This window comes from Culex pipiens, chromosome 1 (genome assembly GCF_016801865.2).
Source record: "Culex pipiens pallens isolate TS chromosome 1, TS_CPP_V2, whole genome shotgun sequence".
Classification (NCBI taxonomy): domain Eukaryota; kingdom Metazoa; phylum Arthropoda; class Insecta; order Diptera; family Culicidae; genus Culex; species Culex pipiens.
The window spans coordinates 129,433,949-129,449,271 of record NC_068937.1 but is presented as its reverse complement, the minus strand read 5'-3'; the positions used below and the strand labels follow the sequence as shown (position 1 = coordinate 129,449,271).

Here is a 15,323-nt window from a genome sequence, read left to right as displayed (position 1 = left end):
TTAAAATATTAAAATATTAAAATATTAAAATATTAAAATATTAAAATATTAAAATATTAAAATATTAAAATATTAAAATATTAAAATATTAAAATATTAAAATATTAAAATATTAAAATATTAAAATATTAAAATATTAAAATATTAAAATATTAAAATATTAAAATATTAAAATATTAAAATATTAAAATATTAAAATATTAAAATATTAAAATATTAAAATATTAAAATATTAAAATATTAAAATATTAAAATATTAAAATATTAAAATATTAAAATATTAAAATATTAAAATATTAAAATATTAAAATATTAAAATATTAAAATATTAAAATATTAAAATATTAAAATATTAAAATATTAAAATATTAAAATATTAAAATATTAAAATATTAAAATATTAAAATATTAAAATATTAAAATATTAAAATATTAAAATATTAAAATATTAAAATATTAAAATATTAAAATATTAAAATATTAAAATATTAAAATATTAAAATATTAAAATATTAAAATATTAAAATATTAAAATATTAAAATATTAAAATATTAAAATATTAAAATATTAAAATATTAAAATATTAAAATATTAAAATATTAAAATATTAAAATATTAAAATATTAAAATATTAAAATATTAAAATATTAAAATATTACAATATTACAATATTACAATATTACAATATTACAATATTACAATATTACAATATTACAATATTACAATATTACAATATTACAATATTACAATATTACAATATTACAATATTAGAATATTAAAATATTAAAATATTAAAATATTAAAATATTAAAATATAAAAATATTAAAATATAAAATTATATTTTTTATTTGATAATTTGAATATTTCAACTTTTAAATATTCAAATATTTAAATATTAATAGTTCAACATTTAAACATTTAAACATTTAAAAATTTAAACATTTCAACATTTAAACATTTAAACAATTTAACATTTAAACATTTAAACATTTAAACATTTAAACATTTAAACATTTAAACATTTAAACATTTAAACATTTAAACATTTAAACATTTAAACATTTAAACATTTAAACATTTAAACATTTAAACATTTAAACATTTAAACATTTAAACATTTAAACATTTAAACATTTAAACATTTAAACATTTAAACATTTAAACATTTAAAAATTTAAACATTTAAAAATTTAAAAATTTAAACATTTAAACATTTAAACATTTAAACATTTAAACATTTAAACATTTAAACATTTAAACATTTAAACATTTAAACATTTAAACATTTAAACATTTAAACATTTAAACATTTAAACATTTAAACATTTAAACATTTAAACATTTAAACATTTAAACATTTAAACATTTAAACATTTAAACATTTAAACATTTAAACATTTAAACATTTAAACATTTAAACATTTAAACATTTAAACATTTAAACATTTAAACATTTAAACATTTAAACATTTAAACATTTAAACATTTAAACATTTAAACATTTAAACATTTAAACATTTAAACATTTAAACATTTAAACATTTAAACATTTAAACATTTAAACATTTAAACATTTAAACATTTAAACATTTAAACATTTAAACATTTAAACATTTAAACATTTAAACATTTAAACATTTAAACATTTAAACATTTAAACATTTAAACATTTAAACATTTAAACATTTAAACATTTAAACATTTAAACATTTAAACATTTAAACATTTAAACATTTAAACATTTAAACATTTAAACATTTAAACATTTAAACATTTAAACATTTAAACATTTGAACATTTAAACATTTAAACACTGAAACATTTAAACATTTGAAAAATTTATTTGAACATTTTTTTTAAATTAAGAATCACAAAACAGACGCACTATTATTAATACACTGAACTTGTGCGACGCTCCTAAAACGAACGCACCATGACACTGAGCCAGTGCAACCTACACTCACGAAATGAACGCACCATAGTTGAGCGAGCTGTCATTATTTTTCAATCGCGCGTGTTCGCTCCTGATCGTGTCTCGTGTTGTTTGAAGCGAAATGTTCGGGTAACATCCAGCGTTGCCACATGTACAGATTTATCTGTCATGGTACAGATTTTCAGCAAAGATCTGAGTACAGAATCTGTACGTACAGATGACAGATATTTGGGTCACCGTACTGATTTGTACAGATTTTCAGATAAAACAGATTCTTACTCAAAATGATATTATTGAATAGTTAACTGCCCACCATTGAAAAAACGGCTAATATCCACTTTTGGCAAAAACGAGATAATAGCACCAGGTGGTAGAGGATGTTCCAACGCATCTTCTGGAACTTGAATTTCACTGAAATAGTGTTTAGACTTGGCTGCCGATGCGAAAAACCAAACGGCTAATATGCCACTCTTATGGAAAATTGCCTTGACAGAGATTTTGTGACAAACACTAAAACGCGTTTTTCTCGGAATACTTGATTTGGCATAATAGCCGAATTTTCAATTATGGGCAGTTAAGTTATTGCAATTATCTCAACATTTAAGAACTTTTCATTGATTAAATCTAGTTTAACTTTTGAAACGTTAAGTAATCATATTTTTTAACTATCTTAGATCCATTTATGCTAGAATATTTTGAACTAGGAGTCTCTCTTAATACTAACCCCCATTACGCCGCGGGTAATTGGCTCCTTCCCACTAACATTTACACACAAGATCCTCTGTAGTTTTAGGTTTTTCTTAGGTTTAAGAAAACTGCATTTACAATAGCAGACTCATTGCTAACCAGGTTTCAGTACCGACAAGGACCTAATAAAAATAATTTATAGCAAAAAGCAAAGTAATATACTTTAACGACCCCCGGGTCTTTTGTGGTCTCTGTTGCAAGTTTCTGCTCATTTCTAGGCGTCCGAAGGTTATGTGTGGTGAGTCACCCAAAACCTCTTTTACGCAAATGGATTGACGTTTTACTTCCCCATCCGATAGAAGGCGGGGTCAGGCGAATCTCGTCTCGAAAAATGCCACCGGGTCCGTCTGGGATTGAACCCAGGCCATACTGGGATTCAGAGGCTACCACGCTAACCACTAAACCACCGGACCCGGCTATATAGCATTTCGTTCTAATAAAGTTATAACATAATTTCCAGAATTTCCCATTCTTCTCAAAAATTATTTTGAAATGAAGGAGAACACAGGTAAAATAAAATCTAAAATACTTCAAAAATTTAATAAAAGTTGTACTGAATCATACAGAAAATAATGAGTCATAAAGTTTATTGTATTTTTTATTAATTTGAATATATTTTTAAATTATATTAACGCCTTGTAGTTGCCTGAATATTAAACAAATTAATCCTCGTTTTTCAAAACATTATTATTTGTTTCTTGAAAGGTAACGCCATCATGTCACATTAAACTATTTAATAAATGGAATCTGGTCAAAGTAAATTTTATTGAAAGTTTTCTATAAATTATGTTTTGTACCGTCAACTGGGTCAATCGGGACTGCAGTCTGTATGAATATGGATTACAGTCTAACTTAAATTAATAAATTCCTAAATTCTGAAATTCTGAAATTCTTAAATTCTTAAATTCTTAAATTCTTAAATTCTTAAATTCTTAAATTCTTAAATTCTTAAATTCTTAAATTCTTAAATTCTTAAATTCTTAAATTCTTAAATTCTTAAATTCTTAAATTCTTAAATTCTTAAATTCTTAAATTCTTAAATTCTTAAATTCTTAAATTCTTAAATTCTTAAATTCTTAAATTCTTAAATTCTTAAATTCTTAAATTCTTAAATTCTTAAATTCTTAAATTCTTAAATTCTTAAATTCTTAAATTCTTAAATTCTTAAATTCTTAAATTCTTAAATTCTTAAATTCTTAAATTCTTAAATTCTTAAATTCTTAATTTACTAAATTCTTTGATATTTTTTAAATTTTACATCTGGGTATGATTTTAAATTCTAGATTTTTATTTAGAATTTTAAATTTTTTGGATTATAATTTTTTATTTGAAGGATTTTGAATATATGAATTATTAAATTATATTATTTTAATTTTATTAATTTTTAATTATTAGAATTTTTTAACTTTGAATTTGTTATTTTTAATTTTTTTGTTTACATATTTCTTTTTATTTTTTTGATCTTAGATTTGTTTTATTTTTAATATTTGTATTTTTAAATCTGTGTGTTTACTTCTTTTCAAGCAAAATACAAAATCCTTCCTTTTAATTTCAAGATTCTGCTTTTTGAGATTCGGCATCATAAGGCAATTCGGAATTTTCAATATTATAATATCGATTACAAAGTTATTGATACATTTATAACTTTCAGTTGCAATAAAATAAACAAATTCTTAGTATTTAAGTTTTTTCACTAGAACATTTTGCAAACAAACATCGCGCGAAGAAACGTCTTTCCTTGGCCGTTTCTTGGGTGTTTTTTATATGTTCCTTCCGAGCTGCATATCAGCATTTAGTGTTGTCATAAGATTGTTCAAAATGCATGTTAAAAAAAAGTTTTTTACAAAAAATATACCGTACAGATATTGGTACAGATATTCGCCATGCTTGGTGCAGATAAGACAGATTTTTGGACCCTCTGATACAGACGAGCATGTGGTAACACTGGTAACATCGTGTGTAATCGGTTGGTCAGTTCTGCCGGGTGGAAGAATCGGAATGGTTCCGGATTCCGTGTTGCGCAGTGAACAACTACATTTTCAGGTAAGTAATTGAAAGGTGGTGTAATTTTGCGAATCCCATTTCGCAGCAGCAGGAGTTTTTTCTTTACCAAGTTTTTTTGTTTCTTTTCTTTTACAGGTACTTCTTCCACGGTGGCCCGGAATGTGTGCCTGGCGCCAGCTGCACACATTCCGGGCCACCGTGACGTGCTGGATGGATTGTGTGGACGCGTTGGCAAGGAGTGAACGCGTTGTTGGCTGGGAGAGATCCACCGGAAGACGAATCCGGTACGGCTCCGGAATGGTGAGGAGGAGCTCAGAAACTATGAGTGAGTATTGGGGTGAGAAGTAAATGGTGTGAACTCTGAGATCGTTCTTTTATTACCTAACGCAGCTGGGGAGGGGGCGTCGAAATCTTTGTTAAAACAAGCAAAACAATGTAAAAGGGCCGAAGCCGAAGTGTAAACAACGAATCTATCCTGCTCACGTCAGTTGATGTTTACATTAGGAATGAGCAGGATAGACTCTTTGTTTACACTTCGGCTTCGGTCCTATTTACAATGTTTTACCAGAAAAGGTGGTTAAAATCCCAAATTTTGTGTAAGGTAATAAAAGAACGCACTCTTTCTTTTGTTTATCTATGGGGTTAACAGAGGTACGGCTTGAGCTGTTGTTTATGTTTTGTGCAAATTAGAAATAACTGCACTTTGAGTCTTTGACGTTCAATTTTCTCAAAGGTACACGGAAAGTGGATTCATCGCCAAAACGCGATAATTTTTTCTAAAAGCGCTATTTCTCAGCCTGCATAAAAATTACCTGGAATCGCTTTTTTTTCGATGGTTTGAAAGCTGCCCATTTTTTTCCGAACCAGTAAAAAAAACAAACCACCCACTTTAACAAGCCCCAGGTCTTTTGTGATCCCTATTGCAAGTTTCTGCTCGAACCTTGGAGTCTAAAGGCTTAAATGGGGAGAGCAACCAAGACCGGGACCGATGTTTTACTTCCCCATCTGATGAAAAGTATGAGCAAATGAGACTCGAACCCATGATCATCCGCTTACAAAGCGAACATCATAATCATTCGGCATAGTAAAAAATCACTGTTTGGGGAATCAGTTTCGCTACAATCAGCGGTTTTTTCGCTGGATCAGAAAGAGCTGATTTATTCTAGTTTCGGTAGACAAGGTTTCTGCTTAACCAGCGGTAGTTTGGATTGTGTCAGAGTTTTTTGTGTGTAGATTTCGCAACGAAAAAATGAAAACCAGAACTGGAAACCTTGACAAATCGTCACTTGTGTGTAATTTTGTGACACGTCCTATCTTTTTACAGCAGACGTGTCACACGATAGCATACAAGCGACGAACCAATAATACAATAAATATCTGGAGAGTTGGATCATTTGAACAAATATAAAATTGATATTTCTAAACGAGTGAAACTATGTTGTAAAAGCTTTCCAAGCGTTTTGTGTTTGTTTATTTGCACTTTCCCCATTTAAGCTACGGTTTTCGTTGTAATTGTCAACTTTTTTTATGATCCAGCATTATTTCAATCATGCTGAGTTCCGTCAATCAACTCTGAGATGAGAATGATATCTGTCATTTCTGCAGTTACCCCTTATAGCATAAAATATGGCTAGATTTTCTGCTGTAAGATATTTTTGCTGTTAATTAGCTAAAACAAACCAGTAGAACTAAGTTGCTGGCTTTAATTTTGCTCAGCTGCTGGTTTCAGCGAAAATTTTCGCTGGTTGAGCAAAATTTTTGGCAAATATCAGCAAAATAAATCCACGAATATCTCTGTCCATTTATCGATGGATCCCTGTTCCGGAAAAAGTTCAACAGTCAAAAATTTTGTTTAAAAAACAACTGCAAATTTATTTTTTAATTAATTTTAAATTGAAAATAAACTGGGGTATTAAAAATATAAAACAAAATTTAAGAAAATTGTAGGCTGACCAAAATAAGCAAAAAAAACAACAACAAATTCCAAAGAAATAAAAATAGTTAAGTTATTTTTTATTTGTTCCAATAACAAGAAACAGCTTATTAAATAAAAATTGAACCGAATCCTTAACATGACAAACACATGAGAATTTTTTCATTGTCTAATTTAGTGTTATTCTCTTCCACAGGAGGGTTGCGTTTTACGATTACGCGAATGTCCATCCTAAATGTGCAGCAGTAGATCCGGTACCAGCTACGGACATTCCGATCAACGTCAAACAGGAACTGTTTGCTGGGCGGATTGAAGCGGAATAACGAAAGAAAATGAAGCAGAAAGAATGTTTAAACTGAAGTGAAATTTAAACAAATTACAAGCAAAATAACAATAGCATTTACTTTATTTAGGATACATTTAACTGTAAGAATATATATTTACAATATAATTTAGTAAGTAATAAAAAATAAATAGTATGAAAAAACCATAAAACCTACTGTCGTTATTATTTATTTCAATGTACGAATATAGTTTAAACAGTAATATTTAGTATGGAAAAAACTATGAAGAACTGTTAATTGACTGTGCAATGCATTGTAATGCTTGCTGTTTTTATTATTCATGTATGATGTATTCTATAGTCAGGACGAGTTTTTGGATGAAAAATGCAACATTAGATTAACAGTAAAATGCGTCGTATTTGGAAAAAAAATGTATGGAAAAATTTCGAAATTTTTATGGTACCGGTGCATAACAACCCCCCTTTTTTATGGTAAAATCCCAAAATACGACACAAATTATCTTAAAAAACGATGCTGTCTACTGTTAAAACACTGTCAAAATGACAATATATTTTATCGTTTTGTAACGTTAAAATTTACTGTAAGTTCATCAGAAATCTTTATGCGGGTGGAGCAATGTGGATTCAAACATCTCCCAAAATAACCGTTATTTTTGTTTATCAAAAACTTCTTTATCATTTCACAGCAAATTTAAATCGAATTTGATCGAAAAGATGTTTTATGTAATTTTTCTTATGTTTTTCACAAAACCTTGCGCTTTCTTTCTGCTGCAACAGCAATCAAGCGGCAAAAACAAAAATATCCCGCGCTCACACACACAACCAATCAATAGAGTTATCTACGTGCGCATGTATTGCGTGTACGTACACGAAAAAAGTGAGGTTAAAATTTGTACCAGCCAGCAAAACAAATGGTGTGCTAGTGTGCGTGAGCACGGGCTTAGATAACTCTATAGAGTTATCTACGTGCGCATGTATTGCGTGTACGTACACGAAAAAGATTGAGGTTAAATTTTGTACCCGCAAGCAAAACAAATGGGGTGCTGGTGTGCGTGAGCTCGGGCTTAGATAACTCTATAGAGTTATCTAAGCCCGCTCTCACGCACACTAGCACACCATTTGATTTGCTGGTCGGTACAAAATTTAACCTCACTTTTTTCTTGTATGTACACGCAATACATGCACACGTAGATAACTCAATCGAGAAATTAAAAGTGAGAGTGTGTGCGTGCAACATGGAGTTAAACTTTTCGAAGTGCCATAGAGCTATCTAAGCCCGATCTCACGCACACTAGCACACCATTTGTTTTGCTGGCTGGTACAAAATTTAACCTCACTTTTTTTCGTGTACGTACACGCAATACATGCGCACGTAGATAACTCTATGGTAATCTTCACAGCTACTTCACAGAAATTTTAACTCCATGTTGCACACACTCTCACTTTTAATTTCTCGATTCAAGAAACGTCAAAGTGTACGGTGGCGACATCATTCTCGATTGTGTCTCGTTGCGGTACTATGGCATCCATGTTGTTTGCTTGTTTGAATTTGAATCGACCGTTTTCGTTGGCGATGGAATAGAAAAGAGTTTCACGTCTGTTTGTCTGTGGTAAAAACTTACCGCGTCCTGTATACAATAAAAGTCCCCATTTGCAAGACACTCAAAAGCACATGAACACTGCAGTGTCGAAACCGAAATAAAGCGAATGCGGAACACATCGTATTACAGCAGATAATAGTATTTTACTATCTTCAAAACAATCGAAATCGAACACAATCCCATATAAGCGAAATAATAAAAATGAACACTGCGCGCTTGTATACCTACGTGGAGCACAACTTTTTGTAAACAATAGGTCTATTCCCGTACTTGCAGAATTGCAGAATTTCTGCAGCTTCTGCAGAATTCTGCAGCCAGCATAAGTCACTTTTTTGCAGCACGTTCCCGTACTTTTCAGCTCGCTCTCTTCATCTCTCTCTTTTGCAGAAGTTCTGCAAGGAGAGAAGCGGCAAAAATTTTGCCTGGGTAGCGCGTTCCAGTACTTTTTCTGCAACATTGTACACAGTTGAGTGGATTTACTCAAACTGGGTATTATTTTTTTAATCATTTCAAAATATTTTTAAAAAAATAGTTGACAAAAAAAGTAATTGAAAGAAGTTTACCTCTAGAACTGGGACATTATAGTTTTATGCAGCACAACGTTTTATTTAAAAAATCAAGGATGTATTATTTATTAAGTAACTAGAAATCAATTATGCTTAGGTACAAATCATATATTGGAAACAACTTAAAAGTTTTACATTAGGTAAACAATTTTACAAATGAGAGTGGCAGGTACGTTTAATAAATAAGATAAAAAAGACAAACAAAGGTTTTATATAGAAGCTACCATAAATACATGTTTAATAGCAGAATGTTTGAAAGATTATTCAGGATAACATAAATAAATTATGACTGGATGTCACATGAAAGAACAACAGTGACGCAGTAAAATTGACAAATAAAAAAATGAACGAAAACTCCAAAAATTTGATACACATAAATTAAGCAATCTGGTAATTAAGAAATCCATAATTAAAAATATTTAAAAATCTAATATTTCCACATCAAGAAACATTAAAAAAAGTAAAATCAGATATTTGAGAAATTTAAAAATTCAAATCATTATATCAGAAAAATAAAAAAAAAACAATAAATCACAAATTCAAAACTTACAAAATCAAATAATTAAAAACTAAATATTTCAAAATGTTCAAAAAAAAATCTTTATTTGAAAAAAATCAAAATAAAAAAGGTTGAAAAAAATCGAAATAAAATAACAAAAGTTTTTTTTTAAATTTATGAGTTCAGAACACAACAAATTGAAAAGCTACAGTTAAAAATAATAAGATAGAAACTTAAAGAAATTATTATTTCAAATAAAAGTAGAATTTAAGAATTTAAGAATTTAAGAATTTAAGAATTCAAGAATTTAAGAATTAAAAAATTAAGAATTTAAGAATTTAAAAATTTAAGAATTTAGAAATTTAAGAATTTAAGAATTTTAATTCAGGCAAATTAATTTTTTTTTGTTCATATAAGAATACAAATTGGTAGCACCGTTAAAGGTATAAATAATTATTTGCCAATTAAATTTACCTGTTATTTAACACATATATTTAGTATATTTCGAGGTATATTCGAAAACAATTGAAGATCAAAAATTATTCCTAAACAAATATCTATTTGAAATTATGAAACTCAAAAGAAATGTGTCTTTTAAAAGTTTTAAAAAACAATTTTTTATAGTACAATTTTTGTTGGGGTACTAGCCGTGCTGTAATACTATGGCTTAAGTTATCAATTTTTTTATCAGGTAAAAATATTAACACTGAAAAAAATCGCTATATCATTTACATAAATGAACTAAGCCTGAAATCGTTAACATAAAAAAATCATTTATAATTACAACTTATAATTAAATGCTTAATTTCACCCAACTTGCAGATTTTATGTAAGCGTGTAGTCAACATCCACCACACCAAATTGCAGTAACTTTTCAACAAGAAAGAGAAGAGAGAGCTTGCAGAAAAGTACGGGAACGGTTTTGCTGCAACTTCTACCTCTCTCACTGCAGAAGTTCTGCCTGAGAGAAAAGTTACTTTTGTTGCAGAAAAGTACGGGAACGCTCTGCTGCCGTTTTTGTGCAGAATTGCAGAATTCTGCAGTACGGGAATAGACCTAATGACATTTCGCGCGAAAAGTACTACGTTCATTGGACAGTGCTTAAGTTTGGGTAAAATTGTCAACATCATTCACCACAAAATGATCCACCCTACTGCGAAACATTTCACATCCTTCAGAGCTAAAATATTTGGCTCAAATTTCCGTTCGACCTGCTGCGACTCAACCCACTGCCCGCTGCCAAAACTTGACAAAAATTGAAGCCTGCCCGCGTTCGCAGCCCCATCAGGTTTGCATCTTCTTCCAGCAGCAGCGAGTTTTTTTTTTTGGGTTCCAAGAGGAAAATTATTGGCCACTTCTTTCCGCAATCCGGACCCGATCAAACAGACCAGGAAGAGGACGACGACGACGACGGATTTGTCCGACGATGGCGAATGTTGAGCGTGAGTAACTTTTTGTCTGTTTCTTTGGGTGGAAGCAAAAAATGTTTTGGTTTTCTTCCTTTACTTGCCATCAGGGGACAACAACATGATGAACGAAGAGCAGGAATCGTCCCAGTCGAACAGTTCGAACGGTTCCGGAGCGACTCCGCAGCAGAACCAGTCCAGCTTTCAGCTCAAGTCGAGTATTCTGCGGCAGCCTGCTACGTTCGGTTCCGGAGCGGGTGCTGGGGGAGGATTGTTTGGCAGTGGTTCGTCGGCGTCGTCGGTGACGGCCGCAGCCGGGGGAGGTTTCAATCTGAAGCCCAGTGTGTTGAAGCCGTCGCACTTTGGCGGGTCGGCCTTCCAGAACAACAGCAGCGGCAGCAACAGTTTCGGCTCGAATCCATTCCTGAAAACGCAGCAAAGCGAGGAGGATCCGGAATCGGAAGCTTCGGCCCAGCAGGCGCCGGAAACGTCGTCGGATGGGACGGCCAAAAACGATAAGGATGAAGGCGGTTCGGATCCGTTGACCGCGTTGAACCGCTCGACGCTGCCCAAGTCGAATCTGTTTGCGAACGTGAAATCCATCAGCGAAAACAAGGGCTTCGTGTTTGGCCAGAATGTCCACGAGCGGGTCACCGGCGGTGAAAACATTGACGTGTCCGCCACTCCGACGGCCGGGCTATCCTTTTCTAGTACGGTGGCCACGACGACGACCACCACCAACAACAGCAACGATTCGTCCTCCTCCAACTCGACGACGCCGGCCTCGACAGCTGCCTCCGCTGCAGCAGGTTCCACCGGAAACAACGGCGAGAAGCCGGAATCGACCGGCGGTAACGCTGAGGAAAGCCTGGAAGAAGCGGCCCGTCGGTACGAGGAAAGCCGAGGCGCCCTCAAGCGAAAGTTCGACGAAGTCGAAACAATCACCGGCGAAGAGGACGAACGGAACGTGGCCGAGCTGAACTGCAAGCTGTTTGCGTTCGCCAAAAGCAACTGGGAGGAGCGCGGCCACGGTACGCTTCGCCTCAACGACTCGGATGGCAGCAAAGAGTCGCGGGTGGTGTTCCGGCAGGCCGGCAACCTGCGAGTCTTGATCAATACCAAGGTAAGGAGCGATCATGGTCGTATTTACGTTAACTAACCTCTGCCTTCCGTTTGCAGGTTTGGTCCGGAATGACTGCCGACCAGTCCAGCCAGAAGAGCCTGCGCCTCACCGCCATGGACAACAACGGCCAGGTTAAAGTGTTCCTTGTGATGGTAAGCTAAACCGCTTTATCAATGCCAAAAACGTCTCGAAACGACCTCCACTTTCGTTTCTTCCTTCCAGTCCCGTCCGGATGTGATCGGCAAGCTGCACAAAGAGCTCACCAAGCGCATCGAGACGGCGAAGGAGTTGGCCGCGGTCGCCGGCGAAGACCACGACGACGACGACAGCAAAGAGAACAACGACGAAAACGTGAGCGCCGCTGCGGCGGTCAAACCCAGCGAAGACGACGAGCACGCCACGCCGCCCGTTGTGGTCGTGGTGGGAGATGGTGCCGGCGACGACGAACCGCCCAGCGCCAAGAAACGGCTCAGCGCGGCTGCTTCGCCCTAAATCGCACCGAATTACGATATCTCTTTCAACAAACAACAAATTGCTGACAAGTCGAGTTATTCCAAAAGTTCTACCAATCATGCATTCGAGCAGAAATTTACGCGAGAATTTGTCAAACTAAACACAACACACAAATCCGCACACACACACACACACATTTACTATGAATTTAGAACAACACAACAAGAATAATAAAACATCAAAAATAAAACATTAAAAAAAGTGCGAACTATTCTTCCCAAAAAAAAAAAATTAAAATCGTCGTCTTATCAAAAGAAAAAAAAAACTTTATCACCATCAAAATTCACTTGGCTCCGTTAGTTTTTTTATGTGTAGGCAACGTCTAGGTGTTTATAAAATTTAGAAATCAAACATTACGTTGAAAAATTACAAGCGGCAGAGAGAAAGCGCGTAAAGTCGACTGAACTAAAGCAATTAATGTGCGTGTGTCGGGCAAAAAATAAAATGAGAGGATGACGGCAGGAAGAAAGAAAAGCGCTGTACTCAAAATCTCTTCAAAATGTGTAATGGAAAATGATAAAGGAACAAAAAAATAATAAAATGATTCAATCAGTCACGGTTTGTTTCTTCTAAAGTGACCAAATGGCCTTCTTATCGTTCGCAAAAATCACACTGCTGTAAAGTTCACTTAAAGAATTAATTTGAATTCTGAAAAGCTCAACTTTTCAGCACTTGTGTCGAAATTTCCAGCGAACACCAACTCCCTCACACGTGTTTTCGATATTGCGGATATGCTTCAATTTGTAATCTGCGTCGTTTCAACAAAATCTGCGCTCCGAACGATTTTTTAGTGCGCTATTCGTTTCGCTGAAAGCTTTTTTTAGTTTCAGCTGACTTCAACAATACATTGCTTGTAAACATTAGGTCTATTCCCGTACTTGCAGAATTGCAGAATTTCTGCAGGATCTGCAGAATTCTGCAGCCAGCATAAGTCACTTTTTTGCAGCACGTTCCCGTACTTTTCAGCTCGCTCTCTTCATCTCTCTCTTTTGCAGAAGTTCTGCAAGGAGAGAAGCGGCAAAACTTTTGCCTGGGTAGCGCGTTCCAGTACTTTTTCTGCAATATTGTACACAGTTGAGTGGAATTACACAAATTGGGTATTAAAGTCAAATTAAAGTTTTTTAATTATTCCAAAATATTTAAAAAAATGTTTGCCAAAAAAGTAATTGAAACAACACGCCTCTAGGAAAGGGAAATTATTTGTTTATGCAGCACAACATTTTATTAAAAAAAAATCAAGGATGTATTATTTATTAAGTAACTAGAAATTAATTATGCTTAGGTAGAAATTATATATTAGAAACAACTCAAAACTTTTACCATAGGTAATTTTACAAATGAGAGTGGCAGGTACGTTTAATAAATATGATATAAAAAAAGACAAGCAAAGGTTTAATATAGAAGGGACCAAAACGCATGTTTTAATAGCAGAATGTTTAAAAGATTATTGAGGATAACATAAATAAATTATGACTGGATGTCACATGAGAGAACAACGGTGACGCAGCGAAATTGGCAAATTAAAAAAAAAATGAATCACAAACTCAAAAATTTTAAAACACATAAATTAAGAAATCTGGAAATTAAGAAATCCATAATTAAAAATATAAAAAACTAATATTTTCAAATTGAGAAACTTAAAAAAACACAAATCAGATATTTGAGAATTTTAAAAATGCAAATAATTACATCAAAAAAATAAAAAAAAAAAATAATAAATAACAAATTCAAAATTTAAAAATACAAAATATTAATAACTAAATATTTCAAAATGTTTAAAATTTCAAAAAAATCTTAATTTTAAAATTTCAAAATAAATATAATAAAGTTCGAAATAAAATCAAAATAAAAAACAAATGTTTGAATATTTATGAGTGCAGAACACCAAAAATTCAAAAGCTATAATTAAAAATAATAAGATAGAAAATTAAAGAAATTATAACTTCAAAAATAAGTAAAATAATAAAATTCTGTCAATCAAAAATTTTAAAGCAAAAATATAAATAAAATAGAAACAGTCACACCTTACATCGGATGAGGAAGTAAAATGTCGGTCCCGGCCTTGGTTGTTAGGCCGTTAAGTCATTCCAGGTGTAGGAGTTGTCTCCATGCCATAAGTACAAACAACACACCAAACCAAGCCTACTCCGGTGGAATCGCTGGCGGCGGTTGGACTCGCAATCCAAAGGTCGTCAGTTCAAACACTGGGGTGGAAGGTTCCTTGGAGTAAAAAGAGGTTTGGGTGTTCTCCCCATTCAAGCCTTCGGACTCCTAGGTTCGAGCAGAAACTTGCAATAGAGACCACAAAAGACCCGGGGGTCGTTAATGTGGATGGTTTGTTTTTTGCTGTAGAAACAGTCAGAATTTCCAACCTCTAAATCGTCTAAATTTGTGTTTCTAACCTAAAATATGACTCCAAAAAATGTGTATTTTTTATAATTCAAGATGGCGAAGAAATTAAGAATTTAATAATTTTAGAATTTAGAAATTTTAGAATTAAAAAATTAAAGAATTTCAGAGTATCAGAATTTCTGAATTTTAATTTCGACAAAATTACATCATTTTTTTGGTTCATATAAGAATACAAATTGGTAGCGCCGTTAAAGGTACAATTTATGATTTGCCAATTAAATTTACCTATTATTTTAACACACATATTGAGTATCTTCAAAATCAATTTATGATCAAAAGT

At 32.4% G+C, this 15,323-nt stretch overlaps 1 protein-coding gene across 1 annotated transcript; it reads left to right on the top strand.

Annotated features, from left to right (window-relative positions):
- The first annotated feature begins 10,843 nt into the window (after positions 1-10,843).
- LOC120424264 (ran-binding protein 3) lies at positions 10,844-13,122 on the top strand. The gene is made up of 4 exons (XM_039588326.2): positions 10,844-11,031; positions 11,106-12,118; positions 12,175-12,270; positions 12,341-13,122. Exons 1-4 carry the CDS (start codon positions 11,016-11,018, stop codon positions 12,608-12,610), a joined length of 1,395 nt encoding a protein of 464 aa, XP_039444260.1. The 5' UTR covers positions 10,844-11,015; the 3' UTR covers positions 12,611-13,122.
- Positions 13,123-15,323: the final 2,201 nt, after the last annotated feature.